General features: G+C 40.4%; 1 protein-coding gene across 2 annotated transcripts in view; it reads left to right on the top strand.

Annotated features, from left to right (window-relative positions):
- The window catches only part of RTKN2 (rhotekin 2), a 202,326-nt gene that overhangs the window by 137,281 nt on the left and 40,293 nt on the right, over positions 1-24,752 (top strand). The window contains exons 1-5 of one of the 2 annotated variants that reach the window (XM_054070961.1): positions 11,197-11,270; positions 15,290-15,489; positions 17,568-17,626; positions 22,241-22,294; positions 23,190-23,307. In XM_054070961.1, the coding sequence (XP_053926936.1) occupies positions 11,229-11,270; positions 15,290-15,489; positions 17,568-17,626; positions 22,241-22,294; positions 23,190-23,307 (473 nt within the window). In that variant the 5' untranslated portion in view covers positions 11,197-11,228. Of the gene's footprint in view, positions 1-11,196; positions 11,271-15,289; positions 15,490-17,567; positions 17,627-22,240; positions 22,295-23,189; positions 23,308-24,752 lie in introns of those variants that run through there. The other variant, XM_054070960.1, reaches the window with a different exon arrangement.

Consider the following 24,752-nt stretch of genomic DNA (forward strand, 5'->3'; position numbering starts at 1 on the left):
TCTACTCCTTATGCCCCTATTTGGATGTGCAGTTCAGTCATCCTCTCAGGATTTGGAGAAGAACAGTCTCCCTTTGATATATCACTAAGTGTGCATTTTAGTCTTAGCTTCATCCCCTGTGATTTAAATCTGGAGAGGGTAGAATCTAACATTATCACTCACACAAACCCCAAATTTATACATCCATAACATATGACTCATCCTGAAGTTCTGCCAAATGCTGGGGAGGCATTATCCAGTTTATTTGTGTGCATCTTTCTCTCTTTAAACTCTTTGCAATAAGATTTTCAGAAGGATAAAAGTTATTTAAATGAAACCAGCATGTACCAACACGCCTGGTTCTGCAAGCAAGGTGGGAACTTTCAATGTATTCAGCTTTTTTTTGAGGTAGTGATCTGTATCTGCCATGCTGGGTCCTGTAGTTTCTGATTTTGAGTAGAAACTGATTAGCTGACCTTTTCCTATTTTGAAGCTTCTTACAAGCTTAAAAAGCATACTTTGAAAGTTTTGTTTGACTGATAATTCTTACCTTGCTGAAGGTGGCTAGAAAAAGGAGGTTTATAAAATCAGGTTGCTTTTCATGAGTTACCCTAGTTGTTAATCTGCTGGGTTTTTTCCTCATCCTAGACAAGGAAATAGGTAAGTTTTGGTTTTACTCGCAGCCACTTTCCCCTTCAAACTCTTGATGCTGACATGTTTATAGGAACCTTTCTCATGTGGTGTAGAACTGGATTCACTACAATCACTTTGGCTGCATTCAGCAGCCTCTGATTTCCCTTGTTTGTTTACTGGTTTGCCTTGAAAAGGAGTGCCAGAAATTTTTGTCTCTCCCCTTCGTGCCAGAACTCCCCACCCTGGTTTTCATTGTGTGATCTGGCCTTTTTATGGGATTATGAGTTTGGCTCTGGCAAGCAGCACAGCCCTCTCATTCTGCTGTAAAAGCTATGCCTGAAATAGGTATGCTTATCCATCTCAGTTCATTTGTGAGCCGGAAAGTGCCTTGTTTTTTCTTGGTGTTTGACTTTTATGCTAGTAGTGCCTTAAACGGGGACTCATATTAGCTTTACATGCAAATATATTTGTGATATATCAAACTACACCAATGTTTATTTTACTGTTATGGGCACTCATACCCACCTAGTAGGAAAGAGACTTTCTGTGGTGCATTTCCAGCATAGTGACTGAGAAGCACAAGAGTGAATGGGAAGGAAGAGAATGTGAATGTATGTATTGTATTTGTATGGCTGTTTGATGCTGGTTAGTCGTTTTTTTCTCTCCTCTTTAGAGGGGCTCAGATCTGGCCAGTGAAAGTCAAACCATCTTTTGAAAAAAAAAAAAAAAAAAAGTGAAGTCCATGTTTCCAAATGAGTTTTGTTATCATGGCAAAAAGAGAGGGAGCATGCTGTAAGACTGCTCCTGGTCCTGCAGCAGTTTATCCTACTGAGTTTGCAGGCAGTTTCCAGCGTTTCTGCAGATTCTCCAAATTCATTAGTGTTCCCATGGGTAACCCCTGGCTGGAGCTGACTCCAGCTGTTTAGCTTTCCTCTTCTCCATCCATACTGCTGCATGCTTTTCTGAGCAAAAAGAAAAGAGGACAAAGTGTTCTCTTCTGGGTTGATTAACACCCTTTAGCCCATACCCGGTGAGAATTGTCAGATGAGATGTGGCTGTGGGCATACGAGGTCTGACACAAAAAAACTGAGTCTGTGCCCGTAACTCTTTTTATTTAACAAATTAAGAAAATCAGCTAAGATGACATTCAAAAGTGTTCCCTTGTGAGTTGACACACAGCTGCATACCATGCTGACAATGTTTAAAGTCAAAGCAATTCTGCAGATCATTTTCTGAAAGGCTGTTGAGGATCTCCATTGTTTTGCTTTCACAACTTCTACAGACAGAAAAAAATGGGTCCCTTTGAGCATTGACTTGGTATTTGGGATCTCTTTACCGTAAGCCTCACTACATAAGTGAAAAGCTTCCATTGTGGATTTCTTCAGTTTCACAAGAAATTTCATGTTAACTTGCTCTTCACTCTTCCACACTGATGTTTTCCAACCAAGGGTAAGATAACGTCTATATTTGAACATGCGTCCAGTCATATTGAGTGAAGCAATTGAGCAGAGCTTTGTCTTGCTGTAACAGATTAGAACATGTTCTATAACCATCTCTTTTGTCTCTCCTCTCCCACTCCTGATTCCCAGCTATAGAGTTAGTCTCGGGGCAGGGGAGAGAGGTTTTGTCAAACCTCATATATTAAAGATGGACTCTTGGTGTAGGGAACATGCTGAAGAAGTGAAAACTGCATTTCTTCAGAAGAGAGAAAGTATGGCAGAACTGTGCATTACATGTAAAGTTCTGGGGGATCAACCATTGCTTTCGTGGGAGAATGAATGCCAGGCTGGGTGTTCTGCATTTGGGTAGGACACTGAATGAGGAGAATTAATGGAGGTTTCAAAGTAACTGGAGACAGGCTTCCTTAAACCTACAGGCTTCCTATATGATGAAGAGAAGAAGGACACGATCTACGATAAAGGAATGGACTTAGTAGGAAAGTACAGAGAACTAATTAGTCCCTAAGCTCTAGTGAGATGAAAAAGCCTGTTTTCTGGTGTTTTAGCTTCACTAGCAATGTTCAGTATTCATGTCAGAGTCAAGCAACAGCTCAAACCAAGCAAAGAAAGCAATGTGGTCGCACAGCTGTTCAGAAGTCCTTTGCCTCTTTGACAGCAGGTTCCATGTGTCAAGGGTGGAAATTTGCTAGACACAGAAGGTGAAATTCACCTGAGCACACAGGGTCAGCATGAAGACAAGGCACTGTTTGTCTCTCATTGCAGCCCTGCTTGTGTCTAAATGGTACATATTGTGGGAATGTTAGGTGCTGTCTCACTGCAGAAATGGGCCTTTATTTCCATTTGGTATTTTGTGCCGAACAGCCTATGTTAAAATGACGTCTTGTGTGGTGCAAAATAAGTGACGAGTTCATTGTCCTTCAAAGACCAATTGTATTTTGATTATTATAATGAATGCTACCCTTTACAGTTAATAAATCTGCAGCACTCAGAGCAAAATGATGGATCATCTTTAATATTTACCACTTTAAGGCACTGAGGATGAGCACATGAGCAGGTTCAGCTAATAGTTTTATGCACAGGGCAGATTCTTTTCAAAAGAAGGCTCTGAAGTTGATGACATGTTCTCATTTACAGAGGCTTAAAAGTGCAGTAAACTAAAGATATATATGCAGGTAGCAAATACATAGACAACACCATGCTCTAGCCTGTTTTAACATATGTATCCTTGGAAAAACTGAATAAGTAAAAGGTGCAGTCCTTGGGAAATATGGTGCTCCTACTACTGCACATCTTCACTGAAAACAAGAACATTCATAATTTGAAAAAAAAGTAACAGCAGGTATGGAAAAAGATTCCCGAAAGCAGATGTTTTCACATACACTTCTGTCTTTCAGGCAGTAAGTCTTGAAGGCTGTGTGATGAGAAACTTGTATCTCCATATGAGGCTGAAATCTGGAATGACATGTCTTCACCAAAGGAAAAAAAAATATTGTGATGGGGTGCATTCTGTCTTTTCTTCAAGTTTCTTGCCCTCAGATGGCTGTTAACTTTATACAATTTGCAGCCAAAGATCCTCCCACAGGGAGCAGGAACAGAGCCCAAGCTGATCCCATCCAAATGGGGCTTGCTCCTGTCTCCAGACTGACTAATTTATGTTAAACTCAGGTGAGCCTTCCTGGTGTGTGAAATTTCCTCCCCACATTTCTCTGTCAGATTATATGAAAGCTGACGTGCTACTCACGATCTGAGTTAGGGCAGCTTCCCATTCTCTGTTGAAACATTTTAACCTAAAATCAGGCTATTTGACTAGATCCGTAAATTTAGTTTAGAAATGTCCAGAGGTGAAGCCACTAGCAATACGAGAATAATTTGCCCCTTACAAAAATTGGAACCCTCAGAGACATAATGTGGAGAAGTTTGTTTGCTGTGGACCACTTTCTAACCAATTGTTGGGATGACTGCCAGTAAAATTCAGTTGGTGGCATATAAACCAATATGGTGCCAATTACATATGAAAGTTACTACCCCTAAAATGGTCAAAAATGTAGTTGTTCTCCACCAACATATTGATGCCACATAGTAGGATAATTTAGAAGGAGTGCCTAAAAATTTTTGCAACTGAGGTTGTGATGAGAAAAACCTGTTGAGATTAGTAGTGTGGGTACTGCCTGCATGGAAGCTGCCAATGAAGTTCTGGGTGTTTCAGTGCCTGTTGGTGCCAATTGTCTGTTTAAATCAATTCAGCAAGCGTGTACTCGTCTGTGTAGCAGGGATATGTAACAACACACATTTGTGTGTAAAAGAACGTGTCCCTCACTTAAAGTGTGGCCAGAGATATACTTCTAGGGAGACACTTTGAGCAACACAAAGGGCAACTGAAGAGCGACAGCTGCTCGTGTCTCTCAAAGCTTCTTCCTGGTGTTCTAAAGATGGAAGTTGATACAGGTCTGGAAGAGACTGTATGACAGAGCAGGAGTGATTTAAAAAAATTAAGACTGTGGTATGAGTGTCCACATTATGAAATAAATGAAGTAAAAATTATGTTAAGTAGTGGCTTGCTTTTGCTTGTGTTTTCCCTCACAAAATCTAATGCCTATATGAGTGGGTAGGATGACTCAGTGTTGCAGAGATTGTTGATGGATGGGGTCAGGGATGATATTCCCAACTTGGGAAAAAATAAGCGAAAGCAAAGATTTTAACTTGTTGGTTAAAGCTGTGTATTGTGGGCTCTAGTGCACAAACACTGTTTGCACAAGTATATTTGGGTACTATCTTCAACAGATGATCCTCTGTCCCCCCGATCAGACTTGGATAACATCCCCTCTGGGTCCGCATTAGCTGCTTAGAGAACCTGTTATGAAAAAATTACTTGCTGTTTGCTGGGTTTTCTTTAAACAACCTGATGACATTTTGATGACCCTGTACAAACACATGTTTAGAATGAAGTGCAGATATAGCTTCTGAGAACTCAAACTGTTTTTTAAAATAAGTAAGTAAATATGTGCACGTGTGTAAGTCATCCATACATCCAGGCAGAACTAGTTATTTTTATTTTTCCAGATGAAATTGTCTGTGAAAACATGAGATGCTAGTTATTGTCACCATTATTTATAATTTAAAATGCTAACAGTGACATGAAGTGGTGTCTCAGCTCATTTAACAGGCCATGAAATGGTTAGAAGGATGATAGAAATCTCTGACAAGCCAACCTCAGGTAAAATCTTGCTCCTCGACCCTTGCTTTTTCATAATGGTGAGTAAAATTGGGTCATCTTATTATGCAAAAAATATCATTAGCAAGAAATGCTTCCATCTCACATTGAGGAGAACACATGTGAATTGGCTTCAAAACCACCACCTCTTGTCTCCCAAGTAGAAATCGTAGAATACATGTGACTAGTCTACCTCAGTTAACCACACCATAACTTGTGCATGATCACCTTTAAGACACAGAGGATTGTCAAACTGCAGTTTTTAATTTGATATTTAAGATTTTCAGGTTTGATCTCAGAAATGGCTTTCTAATTCAAACAGGGATGAATTTTTTGTAGCTTATTATTTCTGTTATGAAATGTATTTTGAGTGCATTTATCTCATACATGGTGATTTTAGGAGGCGATAGTAAATCTGGGGGTATTTCAAGATGGGATTGACATCAGGACTACTGAGAAGAGCCAATTTCTGCACTCCTATCAGGAAAATATTATTACACATTGTCAGCCTTCTACAGTTTCTTTTAGAAATCCTACAGGAATATACAACAAACAACAAAATAGTTCATTGAAGCAAATGCTATCAATGTTTTGTTGATGATGCCATATATATTATAGGAAAGCATTGCACAGAGACCCGGCCCCAGTGCCATTTGGAGCACTATAGCAGTAGAAGTAGGACTGCAGAATATTAAAGAAACTTGAGCAGAAGATGAGCAAGCTCTCAAAATAAAACTAATCTGAGAACACCTGAAATAATAAGAGTTTACTCTAAGCTAGTCTGGCTCTGGCCTCTGCCTAATTATCAGAAAATAATCCCATGTTTTAGGACGACATCTTCATTGACCATTTCCATGAGTGCCTTAGAGAAGATACCTTCTGTAGGCTGCTCAGTTAAGTAAAATGGAGTCTACAAACTTTTCTCTTGTTTTTGCTTTTACCTTGACAGATGTAGGCTTTAACTCACTGTTGTTGGTCAGATGATCAGTTTAAACCTTATTCAATCAAAATTGAAGCAGAAGCACATGACAGTAGTTACCTGTATTTAATTTGTTTTATAGGACTACATGTTGACCTTCTGCCCAGCTAAGCCAATGGAAAGTCAAGATTTCAACTGATGTCAGCAGGTTGAAATGAAGAAATGAGTTACCCAGGCTAACAGTTTTGTCTTTTAACTAAGGCCTGTCTTCAGTAAACATTCGGGTAAACACCCTAAATTCCAGAGTCTCTGCCCATTTTACCAGTCTGTAATGGTTATATGTCATGGTAATCACAGTCAGTGGCAATCAATGGCAACACTTTGCTTTTCTGTTTGAAATAAAATAAACAGAAGTCAGTTATAAAAATTTTGCAAATTGTTTTCCCAGTGTCCAGTACAAATCGTCCTATATTTCCATTTAGGATAAAGCTGAATTGGAACTGGATAGATTTCTACTGGCACACTCTGATGATATTCAGGGAGTAGGTGTAGCAAGCTGTGAGAACTAAGAAATTAAGAAAAATATTGCAGTGCTGTCAAGAGTAGGTGTAGACATTTTGTACCTGCTAAACCAAAATGATGGGCCTAAGATTTAAAATAATATGCTGATGTAACACTTTAGCAGAACAGTGATCTTTCCTCTGCTATCCAGTTTCCCTAATACTAGAAGGAAGCCAAATGCTTTGCAACTCAAATACAGTGGCAAATTAAAGGATGGTGTGATTCATCTGAAAAAAGTGTTTTGCTTGAGAAAGCACAGAAGGTAGGATATAGATCCCCTGTTTAATTCACAATACCCCCTTCTGGCTTCTCTGTGGCTTCTCACAGCAGTGACTGTGCAGGATTTTCCTTGTTTTATAGATTGTGCCTTGGGTTTCTTTGCGTTTCAGTGGAGACTTGTTGGGAGAAGAAAACACAGTTGGAATGTTTTCTTTTATATTATTGCTGTCTCCCGGGATTACTCTTAAATTAGGGAACAGAATAGTTGCCAGCTGAATCCCAAATCTCTGGCTAATATATTACAGAAGTTCATTTCAAGCTAGTATGTGTGCTGCAACAGCAGGACAGCATAGCTAGAGTTAAGCTTGGAGTGTAGGGAGAACATCTCGCACAACACCTGCAGAAATGCCATTTAAAGCCTCAGTCTTGTGTTCCCTTAAGAGAAAGGATTAAAAGTTTGGTGAAATGTTTACGTTTTTAATTAAAACTCTAACAGATCAACTGAATTATGAAGCTTGATTTTATAAAGAAAAATCCTAACGTCTCTAGGAAGTGAATGCAAAAGGAGGACCAAAGCAGAAGCAGATGCAAGAGTGTGAAAAAACAGACTTTGCAATGATATGTTTCTAATGCAGTAGAAAACTGGGCATTTGAAGCAACTCAAGAGCTGATATGCACTGAGCTTGAGAAGATACTATTCGTGTTAATTAGGGCTGAGTCCTACACATTTAACTCCCACTGATTTCTTAAGGGTTCCAATTCAAGTCAATGTCAGTAGGAATGTGCAAAGGCTGCAGGCACCATCTCTTTATGCTGTTAGTAGTCACATTTTGGGACTTATTAAGACTAGGATTTGCTGAACAGACTGTAGTGCAAAACCATGGTAATTAGCATCTAAAATTCTTGGAAAGCTGCCACAGATTCCTGGGAGCTGTCTCCACCATCAGCAAAAACGGCTTTAGAGACGCCGATTGTCTGAAATAGATTGGGGCATAACTTGTCCTTTTGCAATGATTTTTATTACATTCATGTACCCACCCTGGCTTTAGAGAAAACCCTTTTGGTGCACACCTGAGACAGTGATTCTCGGTAGTCTTGCAGGGAGCGTTTCTGGAAAACAAGAAGCAGTTGATTTGCTCTAGAGTCTAACCTGGAGTGCTGAACTGCTTGGGATGATGCTGAGTTGAATGTGTTTCAGCGTGTCTTTTTTACATGCGTCAATTTTCTGGTGATAGTGTACTATCTTGTGAGTTGGTGAATAAACTTTGATAAGACACAATTATAGTGATTCTTTTAATATTTGTTTAGGGTAAGGTTATAATTTCCAGCTGCTCCCATAGTTTACACAAAACTCATTGAAGGGTTTCAGCCATTGATATTTGTGGGAGACTGGAACTCCTTCTCACTTACTTAGGTCAAGCATTAATTCAACAATAATGCAGTTCAGTTAACTTGAGACTTTCACTTGTTTGGTTTGTCTCTCCATGATGTGTTCTTGTTTCTAGTTTTCCTCTGTAGCTCAGAAGATTACTGGACATTTTTGAGGTTCAAATCCCATCCCTGACTGATTCAGGAGAGGCCAGACCACACCTTAAGAGAGATGCCTTGCAGTGAAGCAAAAGGGCACTCTGATTTGGCATCTTGTGTTCCCCTCCTTTTTGATGGATCTCTCTTGATGTGTTTGAAATCCTGAACTCTGTAGTTAAGATGGTAACACAAGGTTTCTGGCTGGGAGCATGAGGCACCAAGACTACATGGAGACTTCCCTTTCGATCTCTCTTAAATCCACTCCTAGATATCTTGGCTGTACATATGCACCTTGTAAGGGTTGTACTTTGATTAAGCAAAAGCCTTTTGGCTCCCTAATGGGTTTTCCCCACTGGACTTAGTGCAGAAAGGGTTCTTTTGAGAAAGTCGTCGTAGCTAAAGAATGGAGAAAATATCTAAAAAAGGGGAAAAACATAGTGTCTATATACATATAATCTAGGGTAGAGCTTTCCAGTTGTAGCGTGTCTTGCCAGTGGTGCACAGAAGACTTCAGGATGGTATGAAGGTATTTCATGAATATCTGGATGCCTCCTAACCCTCAGGAATGTGGCACAAGATGGAGACAGGAACTGCTGAACAGCTGCTTCCTCTGCCTCCAGGTGAGACATGAACACTTCAGAGGGAAGCAGAGCACTCTGTCCTCTGCTTTCTATCTTTAGTCTGGAAGTTCATGATTTTCCTTGAAGGCTACCCACTGTGTAAGGGGGCAGAGCCATTGAGCACCTGTGTAAAATCCTAATGAAGCACTGAGGCTTTTCAAATTTTCCCTTCTAAGTGCATTTTCTTGTATTTTAAATAAGCATATGTTAGCCGGGAGACTTCTGTCTTCTGTGGAAAGCTGTTAGCAACACTGTATATCTCACTCATTCCAGCACATTTTACTTCTTGCAAATGTTGACAAACCATGTGTGAAGCAATGAGGATCTGTGCTTGTGACCATCACCCGCCGAAGAGGAATTCAGAGGGGAAAGCCAAGGAATCAGGGATGAGGGATGGGAAGGAGACACCATTCTGGCTCATTTGCTGCATCTGCTGAAGACAAGCAGAGCTGCAAAACTGGCAGCAGCAAAGAGAGATTCCTCTCCAGTCAATCTGATGAATAATTAATGCACTTGTAATTTAATATATAGTAGTATAAGATACTTTTCACAATACATGCTGCTACTGCAGTCATTGAAGTACCATCATATTAAAGGTGCGTAATTAAATGAGCTGCAGAAAACCGAGAACATGGTTAAAATCTTGCAGCTGCTTTCAGAGCAGTGGTGGCTGTGCCCTGGACTGCCGTCAGGGAGGCAGCCACAACAGCTCCTGCAGCTCACCTAGAGAACATTCATTGGAAAGAGGTGGCACTGGCCTAGTCCAGAACAGTAAACTAATGACAAACAAAGAAACTTGAATCAAGAAAGATACCGTCTTGAAATTTATTATCCACTGCTTACAGCAGCTTTTTGGTACTTATGAGGGACTGCAGGAAAGCTGGGGAGGGACCATTTATCAGGGACTGCAGGGAAAGGATCACAGAATCATGAAGTCATAGGACAAGGATAGGATGAAGGGGAAAGTCTTCAAGCTGAAAGAGGGGAGATTTAAATTAGATATTAGGAAGAAATCTTCTCCTGTGAGGGTGGTGAGGCACTGGCACAGGTTGCTCAAAGAAGTCGTAGCTGCCCCGTACCTGGAGGTGTTCAAGGCCAGGCTGGACGGGGCATTGAGCAGCCTGATCCTGATACAAGAAGTAGTTCCTATAACAAAAAATGAAACCATGCTAACAGTGTCCCTCCGATAGCATGGTTTCTTTCTCTGACAGCGTGTTTTCTTTTAGACAGTATTTTTCCAGACACTGTTCATTCTTTGAAGATGATAACGCCTTGTGTGCAGTGTGATCTGTGCTGAGATGTCTCTTCTGTAATTACCTCTGTTTGCAGTATTTCCTATCTCAAATGCAACACAGCTTCCCTGGGCAGCCTGTGCCAGGGCCTCACCACCCTCAGAGGGAAAAATGTCTCCCTTGTGTCTAGTCTAAATCTGACGCTCTCCAGTTTATACCCATTGCCCCTTATCCTATCCCCACAAGCCTTTGTGAACAGCCCCTCCCCAGCTTTCTTGTAGCCCCTTCAGGTACTGGAATGTCACTACAAGGTCTCCTCAGAGCCTTCTCCAGGCTGAACAACCCCAACTCTCAGCCTGTCCTCGTAGGGAAGGTGCTCCAGCCCTCCGATCATCTTTGTAGCCCTCCTCTGGACCCATTCCAACAGCTCCATCTCCTTCTTATGTTGAGGATTCCAGAACTGGACAAGATACTTGCTTTCTATTACTCCAAAACGAGTCTTCGAGAGTTCTGGCAGGGGGGATGGAACTAGATGATCTTTTAAGGTCCCTTCCAACCGAAACTATTCTACATATGCATTCTAACATCTATATATGCATTCTATATGCATTTATTCGCCGGCATTTTCGGTATCAACCCAGAGGGAGGTGTCCCCTGCCCCTGGCAGGGGGTGGAACTGGATGATCTCCACGAACCCAGCCCGTACCACGGCTCCGTGATCGCCACAGAGCCAACGACGAGGTCCCCCGCCCGCACCGGCGCTGCCGGGATGCTGCGGGTGGGCGGGGCCGGGGCGGCCCCGAGGGGCGGGGCGGCGGCGGCCGTTGCGGGGGGCGGGAGTTTCGAACGGCGGCGCCGCGGTGGAGGATGCGGCGGTGGCGGCGCGAGCCGGGCGGCGGCCGGGAGGCGGTGAGCGCAGGGCTGGGAGCTTGGAGCTTGGGGCTGGGAGCTTGGAGCTTGGAGCTTGGAGCTTGGAGCTTGGGGCTGGGAGCTTGGAGCTTGGGGCTGGAGCTGGAAGCTGGAGCTTGGAGCTGGGGGCTGGGAGTTGAGGGCTGGAGGCTGGTTGCTGGGGGCTGAGGCTGGGGCCTGGAGCTTGGAGCTTGGAGCTGGAGCTTGGAGCGTGGAGCTTGGAGCTGGAGCTTGGAGCTAGGGGCTGGAGCTTGGAGCTGGGGGCTGGAGCTTGGAGCTGGGGGCTGGAGCTTGGAGCTAGGGGCTGGAGCTTGGAGCTGGGGGCTGGAGCTTGGAGCTAGGGGCTGGAGCTTGGAGCTGGGGCTGGAGCTTGGAACTGGGGGCTGGGAGCTGAGGGCTGGAGGTTGGTTGCTGGGGGCTGGAGGCTGGTTGCTGGGGGCTGGGAGCTGAGGGCTGGAGGCTGGTTGCTGGGGGCTGGAGGCTGGATCTGGGGCCTGGAGCTGGGGGCTGGGGTCTGTGGGAGCAGGGGCAACCGCAGTCCCCAGGCAGAGGGGGCTGAGCCCACACACCTCTTCAGGATCTCCTTTCTAGCTCTTTAATCCTTCAGCCATTGACTTCCTGCTCATCAGTTTCTTTAAACCTCGATTCACTCAAAAACCTGAATTAGTTCAATTTTGCTGTGTCTGTAAAGCTGTTGCTGTCAGCTGCCTCAAACGCTCGTTTCTATGTCTGGGTAGAGCAGTCCCCAAGCTGGGACATGGGCTTCACAGCCTGTGTTGTAGGAGAACATTCACTGCCTGACTGCTTGCTTATTTTAAATAACTGGAGCAGACCTGTGGGGTTTAGATGCAAGCCACTGCGGTGGTAAATCAGAAGTGTGCCTTGGAACGAGACTCGGAAAGCCTGTATTTAAGATATCAATTAAATAAAGTGAAGTTTCAATCTGTCCTGCCTTCAGTAGTGTCCATATATTTTTTTAAGCTGAAAAGGGGGAGATTTAGGTTAAGTATTAGGAAGAATTTTTTTTCTGTGAGGGTGGGGAGGCACTGACCCAAGTTGCCCAGAGAAGTGATGGAAGCCCCATTGCTGGAAGTGTTCAAGACCAGGTTGGATGAGGCTTTGAGCAACCTGATCCAGTGGAAGGTGTCCCTGGCCGTGGCAGAGGGGTTTGGGAGTGGATGGTCTTTAAGGTCCCTTCCAACCCAACCCATTCTGTGATTTGTTTTGTGACTCTTATCACCTATATGAAAATAGAAATCCTTTAAAATTTCTTGTATTCTTTGTATACTTAGGTGGGGGACACAAAGGTTCTTTCTGAAAGAACTGCTCAGGCAGTTCTGGAGCATGGGGCTGAAAATCTCCACAGCTGTTAGTTCTTTTGTCTGGGTTATGCTGCCACTGGTAGGGGAAAGATGGAGACCACAAGGGAAACAGTGCATTAGTAGACAGCATATGGCAAAACAGTGCTGTGTCATTCCTCCAAGTCCAGATGGTGTGCTCGTATATTTAGAAGGAACTAGCAGGAAAAAAAAACCCAACAGAATACTCTGACCAGGTTTTTTTTTGTAGACATGAAGATTTTCATATGTTCCAAAACGGGCTGCTAAGTCAGTCCCTCAAATGAGATGAGTATGGTGCAATTATTTCAGCTATGGCCCAACAACCATTTAATGCTAGTCCAGGCTATTTCAGCTGTGCATGGTGGGGTTGTAGCATGGACTGAATCTTGTGTCGTTCTGAAAGCCCTGATATTGATACATGCAGATGCTTCAAACTAGGAGAGTTTATTTCCTCACCATAATTGTGTCCCAGGTGAAAGACCTGGGGAGGAGCTGCAGTCTCTGCTGCGTCTGTGAGAGGCCTGTTACCTTGGGAAATGTTAGAGGGAAGTGCTAATTCACTCTTTTGAGATGAAATTCAGCTTTGTAACAACTGATGTATTAGTTTAGGCTCAAAGAACAAGCAATTATTTCTTAGGGGCAGGTGTGTGCCTTGCTTAGCTTTTCATAGCTGTGTAAAATCTGACTTGGAATAAAAGAACATTGATGCAAGCTATTGGCCTCTCCTTTCCTTGTGGGATGAGCGCTGGCAAAAAAAGCATGGATAGAGAAGGAGGTGCTAGAGATGTGGAGGTATAGGTGCACTGCTTTATCCTGCATCAGTTGTGATTGAAACTTCAGAAAGCAAATCTGAGAGGAGGGAAGGGGTAGTCTGTGGTGCCATATGGAGTCCCAGGTCTTCATATATTGACTGTAGGGAATACCGGTAGAGCTAAAACACCTCTGACATGAGCTTTGAAGCTACTCACCACCATACAACCAACTGGTGGCCAGAGAACCTGTGTTATGGTAAGCTGTGCATGTTCCAAACACTTCTGATGGAGATTCACATTGAGAGTTCTTAGTTTCTGGAGACTCCTTTGTAGTTTACTGATGTCCTCCTTCATGGTGGTGTCCAGTCATTATCGATGTTCTTACCATGCCACTAAATTGTCTTAAACACCGGCAAATTCAGTGGAACGTGTATCTGTCTTGCGTTGCCTGATTGCACCAGCCTGGGGTCTTTATTGTCTTGAGTGGAGGGAACTCACCCTTTTTATTAGCTGAGGAAACTGAGAAACTGTGAGTATGGGGGCTTAGCAACTTGCTGGGTCTTGATGTAGGGCACAAGATCCTTCTGTACAGCTCTAGGTCCCATTTTAGCAAGAATGAGTTTGGTGACTATAGCAGAAGAGGTGGGAAATACGACGAGAGTCTTGCACCACTGAAGGGATCTGATAACCTCTGTTTTTTTATAGGCATGTGCTCAGGTGACTGGGACTCAGCTGTGTTTTGGGTGCTGTGTAGTAGAGTATTACAGCTTGAGCACGTTGATTTGCTGGTGTTGAGTATGCCTTATGGACCAGAGCTGCTTTTCCTTTAGGGTGACAAAGGAGGGTAATTTGGAAGGAGAAATCTCTGCGAGCAGATGGAGCAGCAGCTGAAACTCTGGGAATCTTTACATAATGGCACCAGGCCTTCAAAAACAATAAAATCCACTCCCACGAAGTTGGGAGGGAATGGGTGGTGACTACATGGTGAGCTTCCACCTGCCTCTTGTGACAGCTATGAAGGGTCACTTTCTCGTGTCAAAGGCAGATAATGACAGAGTGAGTCCCAAGTGAGGAAGACAATTGTCCATGTTACTGCTTTCATGGGTTCAGGATTTCTCAGGTACTTGAGTTGTGGGGAAATCTGTTCCCTTCTGTTTAGAGGTTTGAGGCAGAGCAGTTGCCAGTACTTTTCTATGCACTGAAATACTGAACTGGTAAATTCAAATTACTGTAACATGAGTTTTGGTCAATTGCTCATAGATCCATTGGCAAAGCACTTGTTTTGAGTTCAGATGTGCTATGAAACTGAAAACTGACACGAAGCTTTTAATTCCTGAGGCAGTTGGCACACTTGCTTAGTGTTGAAAAAGCTTCACTAACTACCCACTTGCAATGTATTAGCAATGCAATTTGGAACCCTGCAATACAGTGACAACACTCTATTTTTATCAGAAATATTTGGTTAGGCCAGGGATGGCCACCTAAAAAGGAAATGTGTAACAGAGTCACCAATGGTGTCTAGTGCCCCTTTGAGAGACAGCAAACTGTCCGTGATCCTTCACCTTAATTATCTTCTGGCTTGGTGTGTATTGACCTCCACACTGACATAGAGTGAGGAATGATGCACAATTATAAACGTTTGTTTTCTATGAAAGTACATAAGAAGAAGTTGATTTCCCAGAAGTTTTTATGATACCTTAAAAAACTCATAATGCATATAATGCATACAGTCAATGCATTACATCCTGTTTTACTCTTTTGTTCCTGAAGAGAGAACATTTTACATTTAGTAACCATCATAACACCTGCATATAATTAAAATCTACCACTTTCTATCCCAACTGTGAAATAAGTAGAGCTTGTTAAAAATTCAGGATATTGTTATTGGGTTTTTGTTTAGTCCTTTGTTTGGTTTTTGCATATCTAGGAATGTGACATCCAAGAGAAGATTAACTTTGAAATTCGCATGCGAGAAGGCATCTGTAAACTACTTGCAGTGAGCACACAAAAAGACCAACTCGTTCAAGCGGTTAAAAACCTGATGGTTTGCAATGCGCGTATACGTGCCTACAGGACAGAGCTACAGAACCAAAAAGAAGAGTTGGTCTCATGCAAAACTGAAGAACAGTGAGTAACAGCTCAAATTCGAAAGGAGCATTATGAAACAGACTTGTGCTTGTATTAATTCTTAGCGTCCTCTCTAGGAAAGTGGATTTAAACCTTTCTGTCTTCCCCCATACAAACATACATTACTGCCACCTTAAAACATTACTTTATAGAACAATTCCAGTATCATCTTTTTACTTTAGAAAATTAAATAAAAGTAATATTTGTCTCGTTACAATTTATTGACCTTAACATTGACATTAAACTATAATTCAGCATCTGCGTATCAGGTAACACAATAGACATATTTCTTGATTATCTTCTGCGTATAAAAAGTACACAACCAAGTCAGAAGGAACAAATCAAAACTATCCAAGTCAAAATACATCTATTTCTACTTTTCATTCCTTCTGTTGTCATTAAGGTCCCTTTATTGATGGAGTCATCATGGTTAATTGGTACCCTCTGCTGGCCACTTCTGTTAACTACAGCAAAGTAATAAAAAAGTACAATGATAAAGATGAAGGAAAATCAGTTTAGTTGAAAATGTTTTCACATTTTGACTCTTGAATAAGCTAAAGTTTATGTGGTTTATTTGAATAATGTTATATATTTTTGCCTAATGGAATATATTTTGGATGCAGTGTTGGGAGTCATGGTGCAGAGACACTACTGCTCTCAGGTTATTACTTTATTTTTTTAATGAAATATTATATTGCAATTTAGCGTAGAAACTCTTCAAGTATGTGCTTAGCTCCAGTTAATTGTATATATAGGAACGATCTGCTGCTTCTTGCTTTCAGCAATGTGGTCTTATAGGAGAAATTTAATGAAGGAAAGAATCGCATTTTCTGAATATATTGACTATTGTCATGAAAGCTGATTTTGAAAACTACCACTTACAGCTTGTGGTATTGTGCAATTATTGTAGTTGTATTGGTTTTTCCTACTAAGATGAAGGCCTTTATAATGATTCATCTTTTATTTATGTTTTTAACTGTGGAATAATATCAAGTGTGTTTATATGCTGATGTTCTCAACTCCTGGTCTTTGGTATCAGTGACCACAAATGGTGATGGCATATGTCCAGAACAGGGCAGAGATACTTGGAGATATCTGAACAGTCACAGTCTGTTGCATTGTTTCCTTGAGTTGTCTGTCATGCATTGCTTAGAGTTCTGTCTTAAGGGGTCCTTTGAATTGTCAGTGGAGGTTATTAGAAGAGATCTATACTATGGAGTTATTTCTTTACCATTTAGATCATGTTTTTGATAGTTGATAGTGCATTTGCAGGGTTTTTTTTTTTTTTCAGTATTTGCCCAAGACTGGAATTTGGCTTAAGCTTAATCCAGATAAGATGAAGATGGCTGAGAAATAACAAAAGTCACTTGAAAACTCTAGAATATTCTGTTCTTGTTACATGGGTCAGTAATCTGTGAGTCCTGAAAATTTTATAACTGTCTCAGGAAGTTAGGGTCTTGGTAGCAGCTAGAAATTTTCATTTCACCTTATCTGGTTAGGTGTTACGAACAGTGGCAGATACAAGGAGACCTCTATTGTTACTTATTATTTACCAACTGGTTTGATTCAATTTAAGGTTGACTTTGAGATCTACACTCTGGCTACTTGGCAATCTGTCTGCCTGCATGTAAAATCACAATATTAAGAAAGCAACATTTTGTAATTGGTCTTTATTAATAGAGGAGGAGGCAATTCTGTAACCAATAATAGAACGGATAAATTAAGTTGCCTGTTCATTGATGTGTACAGGACGGGGAAAGTTGATAACATAGTTGGTTCTGTTGAAGCTGAAAAAGACAAGGAAAATGAATGTACTTGTCTTTTACACCCAGGCTAAACAAGCTTTGTAGTAAAACCTTCTAGGGGATTAAGAAAATAAACCTTCCTTCCAGATTATCCTCAAGAATGTAATGACTCGTATCTTAAACCAGAGATACCAAATTTAACTTTAAAGAAAAGCGTTTGAAATGAGCTATAATACGAAAAACCTGAAACTTTTTAATGCTTAAGGGGCTGATTTTTATAAGTCTAAATGCACAGATCTCAAACCTCATTTATCTTTTCTTCTTTTTTGGCAGATCTTCAGAAAATGGTAAAAGAGACCGAGTGGCATGCAGAGCAAAGGTTGCTATATCAGGTAAGTGTGTGGGTAGTCAGTTAAATATAGAAGCCAATTGGCTCAACAGTAACTTGTAATACAAGTTATACAAATGAGATAGTGTTTTTCAAGTGTGTATGTGCATAAATCATGGGCATTTCATGCATTTCATGGGCATAAATCCTGTTGTGCATCAAGGGGACTTGTGCTTTTAAGTCACACACGTGCTTTCGAAGATCGTGTTTAGTATTACCATTTTACTTTCAGGAACTTCTGTAGTGGGAAATACTTTTTTTCTGTTTGTCACTGAACAGTGAGTACATTTCAAAGCTAAATAAGTGTAAATGTGCTGATAACTTTTTTTTTCACCCCCCAAAGACAAGCTAAGGGCAGAATTATCACTAGTATGCAGATGTTATTTAGATTACATTACTACAGAAAAGGCATAGCCTCAATGCAAACTAGTAACAAGAATACGTGATTTCCAGTATGCAGGTACACTGCTTCCTAGCCTGTTCTCAAGCTTCAGAGAAGAACAAGAAACAAAGCTGGTGAGGGGGCTGGAGAACAAGTCTTACGAGGAGCGGCTGAGAGAGCTGGGGTTGTTTAGCCTGGACAAGAGAAGGCTGAGGGGAGACCTTATTACTCTCTACAACTACCTGAAAGGAGGTTGTGGAGAGGAGGGAGCTGGCCTCTTCTCCCAAGTGACAGGGGACAGGACAAGAGGGAATGGCCTGAAGCTCCGTCAGGGGAGGTTCAGGTTGGATATCAGAAAAAAATTCGTCACAGTAAGAGTCATTGGGTACTGGAACAGGCTGCCCAGGGAGGTGGTCGAGTCACCTTCCCTGGAGGTGTTTAAGGAACGGGTGGATGAAGTGCTTAGGGACATGGTTTAGGGAGTGTTAGGAATGGTTGGACTCGATGATCCAATGGGTCCTTTCCAACCTTGTGATTCTGTGATTCAGCACTATGTATTTATATTGGTTTTTGCCTGTGCCAATAGGGTATGTTACTATGTTCAGCATTCCTGTAGTTATTCATTGTGGCTGTTCTGCTAGCTTTGCTGACAAATCTGTTTGTGTTTCCTGACCTGCTTCATTAAAAATAAAATAACATAGCACGAGTCACTCCTTAAATTGTTTAAGTTAATTCTGCATATTTTGACATATCTTTAAGCAAGTTAACTTCTAGTAGAAGAAGAGTGATGAGCACATGGTTCAATAATGTTTTCTGCCAGCACAGCTGTTTGCAGAATGTGTATCTGTCTTTCCTCCTTCTGGTAGTTGGATGAAAGCATCTGTTTGCCTGTCTGTGGTGTGGTTACACCTTTCTCTGGATTTATGGGAGTTATCCATAGTGAAGGCTTTAGGATCACTTACTACACTTTTGTTATCTTTAGAAAATCAGAATTGTGCAAGGACTTTATTTCTATCGTGCAAAATGTGTTTAGAATATGAAACATTTAGCTAGGTCTTTTCGGTGGGGCAAGAGAATAGAAGAGTGAAACGCACCACTTCCTATTATTTGCCATCTGTTAATTATTTTGTCCTGTTACTAAAATAGCGGCTCTCAAACTAGAGGTTATGATCCTCAGAAGCATGGCATAGATTGAGGTGAAGAAGAGAAAGAGGCATCAGCTGCCTCACTGTGAACTCAAGTCTGTGAGTGCCAGGATGCTGCCATGTCTTGCCCCCCTTCATGTACTCATGTCAGGAAGCCTAGCCAGGTCCACTGTAAAGCAGGAAAGCCTGAACGTTCTTCTTTGTCTCTGCTGAGAGATTTATACTTTCTGTAGATCTGTTAACAACTCCTTATTTTTGTCTGTGTGTGCCTGAGAATCAGAGAACTGTGTTACATGAGAAGTAGTTGTAGGGACAGGCTTGTTCGTGCTGGGCAAGATATGATTGGGAGATCCTGAGATGACGTTAATATATGACTTTCTGGTTCTCTCTTGCATTGTCTTCTGACCCATTACTCTCTGTCCATTTAGCATGCCAAATCACGTCCTGTCTGCTTCCACACCTGCAGTACATTCACATCTGTAATGTCCCATTATTCTTCTTTCCCTGTCTTTCCCAGTCCTTGCAAAGCACATGGAGCATGCTGCATTACTCCTTTCTTGGATGCCATCCTTCAGTGAATTTGCAAACGGAGTTGCCCTGCATGTTTGGAAAGCTCAGTGCTCGTGCCTGCCTTGTTGGGTGCGCAACTGAGAGTACAAGCAGCAGGAATCAAGAGATGTGGTGACTGAACTGTCTGGGAGAGGCTGGAAATGAGGAGCGAGTGGTAGTCCATGCTATAGGACAGGGCACAGGGCAATTTAAGAATTGAAGATATAGAGAAGACTTTTTAGGGGAAAGAAATCCATCCACTTATAAATGTATTAATGGATCATATGTTTAGTACATGCCAGAGCTTAGACTGTTACCAAAATAAGTGTGATCACATGGCCAACACCAAGAGTTCAGAAACAGTAATGCAGGAGTACTGAGGAATGTAATCCTACCGAAAACAACTGTACGTCAGACACTGTGTGGGGACTGTGTTCCTTAATCCACAGGTTTTCACTCTTCTATCATTTTTACTTATTTATCCCCATGTATGTGAATAAATTGTGTAATTTATGTTCTCTTATCAATCAACTGTTTTGTCAGAAGACAATACATTAAATGTTGATCAAAAAAGATAATCATAATTTAAAGTGATTTTATAAAGGAATCATTTGCTTTAAATCCGACTAATTGTAGTTCTTGAATGTACCCAATTTGAATCCACATGGATTTGTAGCTAATGGTAACTGAAATTAAGGTGTATGAAAATTGATATTTTTTTTTTCCTTGTGATGAATGGCAGCACTTTCAGTCCAAGAATGAATTGATAACTGATTTACAAGTATCATGTTAAACTTGTTCAAGCAATTGACTATCTATATCCTGATGATTTTCTGGCTAAGGTGTAATTTTTTCAGCTAGCATGATATTGAAAGTGGCATACAGAGGTAATCTTTAATCTAGTGTTCTGATTTTTAACAAGACCTATTGAATGCATTGATATTGTCATTCAGAGGTTGCTGTGGTTAAAGATGAAAAAAAGGCTTTTATTGTAACTCTGTTTTCGTGTCTTTGTGTAAATTGAAGGTCTTTGTTTTCTAGAAAAGGAACATGCTGTGCTTTATCTCCAACAGAGATAAATATATATGCATTTTTAAAGTTTGAGAGAGACTTCTATAACTGTTTTAATGAAACTCTGTTTCCTTATTTTAAAAAACTAACTAGTTTTGGAAATGTTTGCGATGCAAATGCATCTTTAGAAGTGAGAGGCAGTTTCAGAACGTGGTGACATACTGAATTTTAGGAATCTGTGGTAGTCTAAAGCTGTATGCTGGCAGTTCACTGTTGAAAATTCATTAGTTTTCATGAACACTTAAAAATAGATGAATTTGCAAGTTTCAAAATTGAAACAGTGTGCATAATGTCTCATAATCAAAATTAACTTAAATTTTTCATTTAATGTAACTTCTGAAACAGAGTGACTAAATGCGGTTTCATTTCAATCAACCAGAAGTTTTGTGGTTAAAACCCAGTAGAAACACATGACAATCTGTTGACAAAGTTCCACTACTGTTTTGCATATTAGCATATACTATGTGTGGATTTTTCCACCAGCTTCATGTGAATATCCACACTGGAGTCAGCAATGCTCCTTTGTAACAAAATCGGAGATTTTTATCAATAGACAATTGAGCTTGTGCTGTTCGCTGCTGCCATCATGTGTCACTTAATATATTGCATATATCTTTAAACAACACTGTTGTACTTAAAAAAACAACATTGGATTTATAAAGCCCCCACTGCATTTGTCTTTTAACAAGGGATCCCTAAGAAATGCTGTGTCTAAACTGGAGTCCTCAAAACTGAGGGAAAATGTGTAATTCATTCACTCAGTACTGTGTTGGATTGCGTAGATAACCTGGAAAATTTGTGGAAGTGAATAATGTCCTTATATTAAAATGAACCATTAAAGGAATGGTTCTGTAATTGCCTCTCTGCTATGGTTTTGATGTAGGTGGATATTTTTGAGGTTTTAAAAAAAATAAAGATTTCTAAACTCTTTGTGTGCCAACTAAGAAAATTCTAACTGGGAATGTAATTACAAGTGATATTTTCTCTGTGGTTAGCAAAGCAAGACTGAAGTATTTGCAGTATAAGTATCCCAGTCATTTCCATTAAAACAGGAAGTTTTTCTTCTTGCAGTGCTTTCCAGCACAAGGCCAGCAGGGTTTCAGTTTACATCTGTGAATAATAATGGACTCAGAACTGAACCTCTGAGTTCTGAGAACAACTCTCAAAACTGTGTTATCCAGCCAATCTGAAATGCTATTTCAGGTACTTTCAAATGAGATTTAAAATATTCTTTATCCTAGCATAATTTCTAAAAGAAAATGTCCCTTCAAATTGAACTAATTGATGAATTTTCTTTTTACATGGGTAATAAATTTGAAATAGTTTTGCTGTTCTTTGGCTAGAAGGTCCTGTTGCCTACAGAACATCAGGAAAAGAAACAAGGATCTTTTTGTAATTTGTTTTGGTCACGGTTCTCCATTATTTGCTATAACTTAATTTCTCTCCCTTTTTTTTTTTTTCTTCATTTTAGATATTCGAATTCCATTAATGTGGAAAGGCTCTGATCACTTCAGCAATAAAGAAAGTATGTAAGATGTAATGAACTACTGTGATAATTGCTTATGTCTGTAAATTTAAACTGGGTGGAGAAGTCCATACACATTTCAGCCCCTTGTTTGACCTTTCAGTAGATCCATGTTTTACTGTTGTGTAGCTGCTCTAACTTGAACTTGCTGATTGTCGCAAGTTGAGTTAAAGTCCTGTAGTTCTGTATGTTTGAACCCCGTCTCCTAGTCGTCCTTCTGAGGAGAAATTCCAGAGGAAGTAACAGAACAGTATTGTTATTAAATGGAGAGCTGAGAGACTTCTGATTAAGCTTGTTGTGCTACGTCTTGTCCATTGGAGTCTGTTTATAGTTAGAAATTTAAATGAAAGTTGTCTGTTGGTGTTGAGTGGATTATTGAATAGTCTTCAAATACATGCATTTTGCTGTGTCATGGAGATTAACTCTAAATCTTTTCCAGCTGTCACCTGGCATTGATTTCACTTTGATTTTCAATAGGGTCAGAGGGGCTAAGCATGGTAAAATAGTCTAATCCTGTATAGTACATTCATAAAACGAGACAGGCTTTGGATAAAATGTTTGGGTTTTTTTGCTTAAAATCAGTTTTATTAAAAAAAAAATTGCATTTTTACTAACATTTCTGAAGTTTCTAACACAAACTACCTCTGATTATCAGAAAAAAACCCGCAAACGTTGAGCAGAGCTACGCATTTTTCTCTCTGTGAATGTTGGTCTACCTGTACAGCAGCTTTGATAGTTCAATTATAAAATCCTATGAAATAAAATCTGGTGGGAGGAATTTGAGGGCTATTCCTTAGAGGTCTGAATTATCATTTCTCCTACTACTCGTTATTGGAAGCGTTTAGTATTATCATGTGTAATATGACTGATAAAACATTTCTTTGGCCCTCTACAGAATCACAGCGCTATGCAGTTTTTTGTTTGTTCAGGATGGGAGCAGAGGTTTCTGATACAGAGGTGGCTATTGTGGATAAAGCGATAACAGATATCTGTTTTGAGAATGTAACCATTTTGTGAGTATAATTTATTTGTATTGAATGAAATACAAATATTGCTGGATTTTTTTGAAAGTGGATATGACTAAGATTGGCCGAAGTCCACTAAGTTTTGCCCACAGAAAAGGAATTAATTAGTAGAGGTCCTGTTAATTTCAGTGGATGATGCATCCTCACTTCTATTTTTGTGTATATAATGATGCTAGTTGTAGATGAGCCACTTGAATGGTACTTCTTTTAATTTTTGCCATGCTGAAGCATTTTTCTTTATATAAAGCAATAAACAAACTTGTAACTCAAGGACAGAATCAAATTAATACTAAAATTTGAAAGTATTATAAAAGTATAGGCATGAACATTGCACGCAGTGTTTTAAGTATTGTTCTGTACAGCAGGCTATGGTCTCTTTTTATGGTTCCCCTAAGTCACAGTTCTCTTCAAACCACGCATTCTTTTCCACACCTCATGTTCTGTTACACTTATATGAGTATGTGCTACAGCCACAGTCCTTGTAGTTGAAGAATACTAGACAGGAAATTATTCATGAATCTTGAAAGGTAACCTGGAAAAGAGAAGAAACGCATTCTCATGTACTTTTTTGTTCCTTTATAGTTTTTAAGTGAGTCCTGAGAGGCACTTAATTTTTTTTTTTCTTCCCTGCTTTATTTTTTGTATTAGCAATTTAGATTCAGTCCCCTGAGGGAGCCTGGCTAGAAAGCTAGAACTACTGAAAACTTTAAATCAAGACCCTGAAAACTGAGTGGTTGAGAGAGAGTGGATCTTTAAATAAGATTTTAAACTCTCTTAAATACATGTTCAAGTTTAGAGTGAGGCAAAGGTTTAAATCTGCTTCTTCACAGAAATGAGACTTGACCATTATCATTTTCTGTGAAATAGTGCAACAAAAAGCAGTAAAGGCACGCTAACTTGCATTGTATCCTCCAAGATAAAGAAAGATTTAATTTTTTTTAGTAAAAACCTTTGGAATGATTTTGTTATGGGCATGTGTGTAATGACATGATTTGTACCTGATAGATGAGGTTAGGCTTCTGTTTTGATGACTAAGCTTGAGAACATGAGAATCGGTAGAAATGAAAACAGAGAAAGCATAGGCTGCGGACAGAACACAGCACCAGGTACTTAAGTTATGAATGACAATTTTTTTTGATTGTAAGTGAGACAGGATTTTTTCAGAAATGTGAAAAGGGGATAAGGTGCAACTAAGCTATCTTTAAAACAGTTCAATCTGATTTACGACCACAGACATGGATAAGTTTTCAATCATGTGATTTTTGCATAACAGTAGAGGGCAGATTTAAGTGTGTTTGAATGTCTTGCCTGTGTATTTCCATAACATGGGGGTTTTTTTTCAGTTTTTAACCTAAACGTTGAATTTCCTGTTTGCAATTGTTTATGGTTAATTATAACATCAATCTCATGACTTCAACACAAAGTTACTGCTG

Source organism: Cuculus canorus, chromosome 7 (genome assembly GCF_017976375.1).
Source record: "Cuculus canorus isolate bCucCan1 chromosome 7, bCucCan1.pri, whole genome shotgun sequence".
NCBI classification, from domain to species: domain Eukaryota; kingdom Metazoa; phylum Chordata; class Aves; order Cuculiformes; family Cuculidae; genus Cuculus; species Cuculus canorus.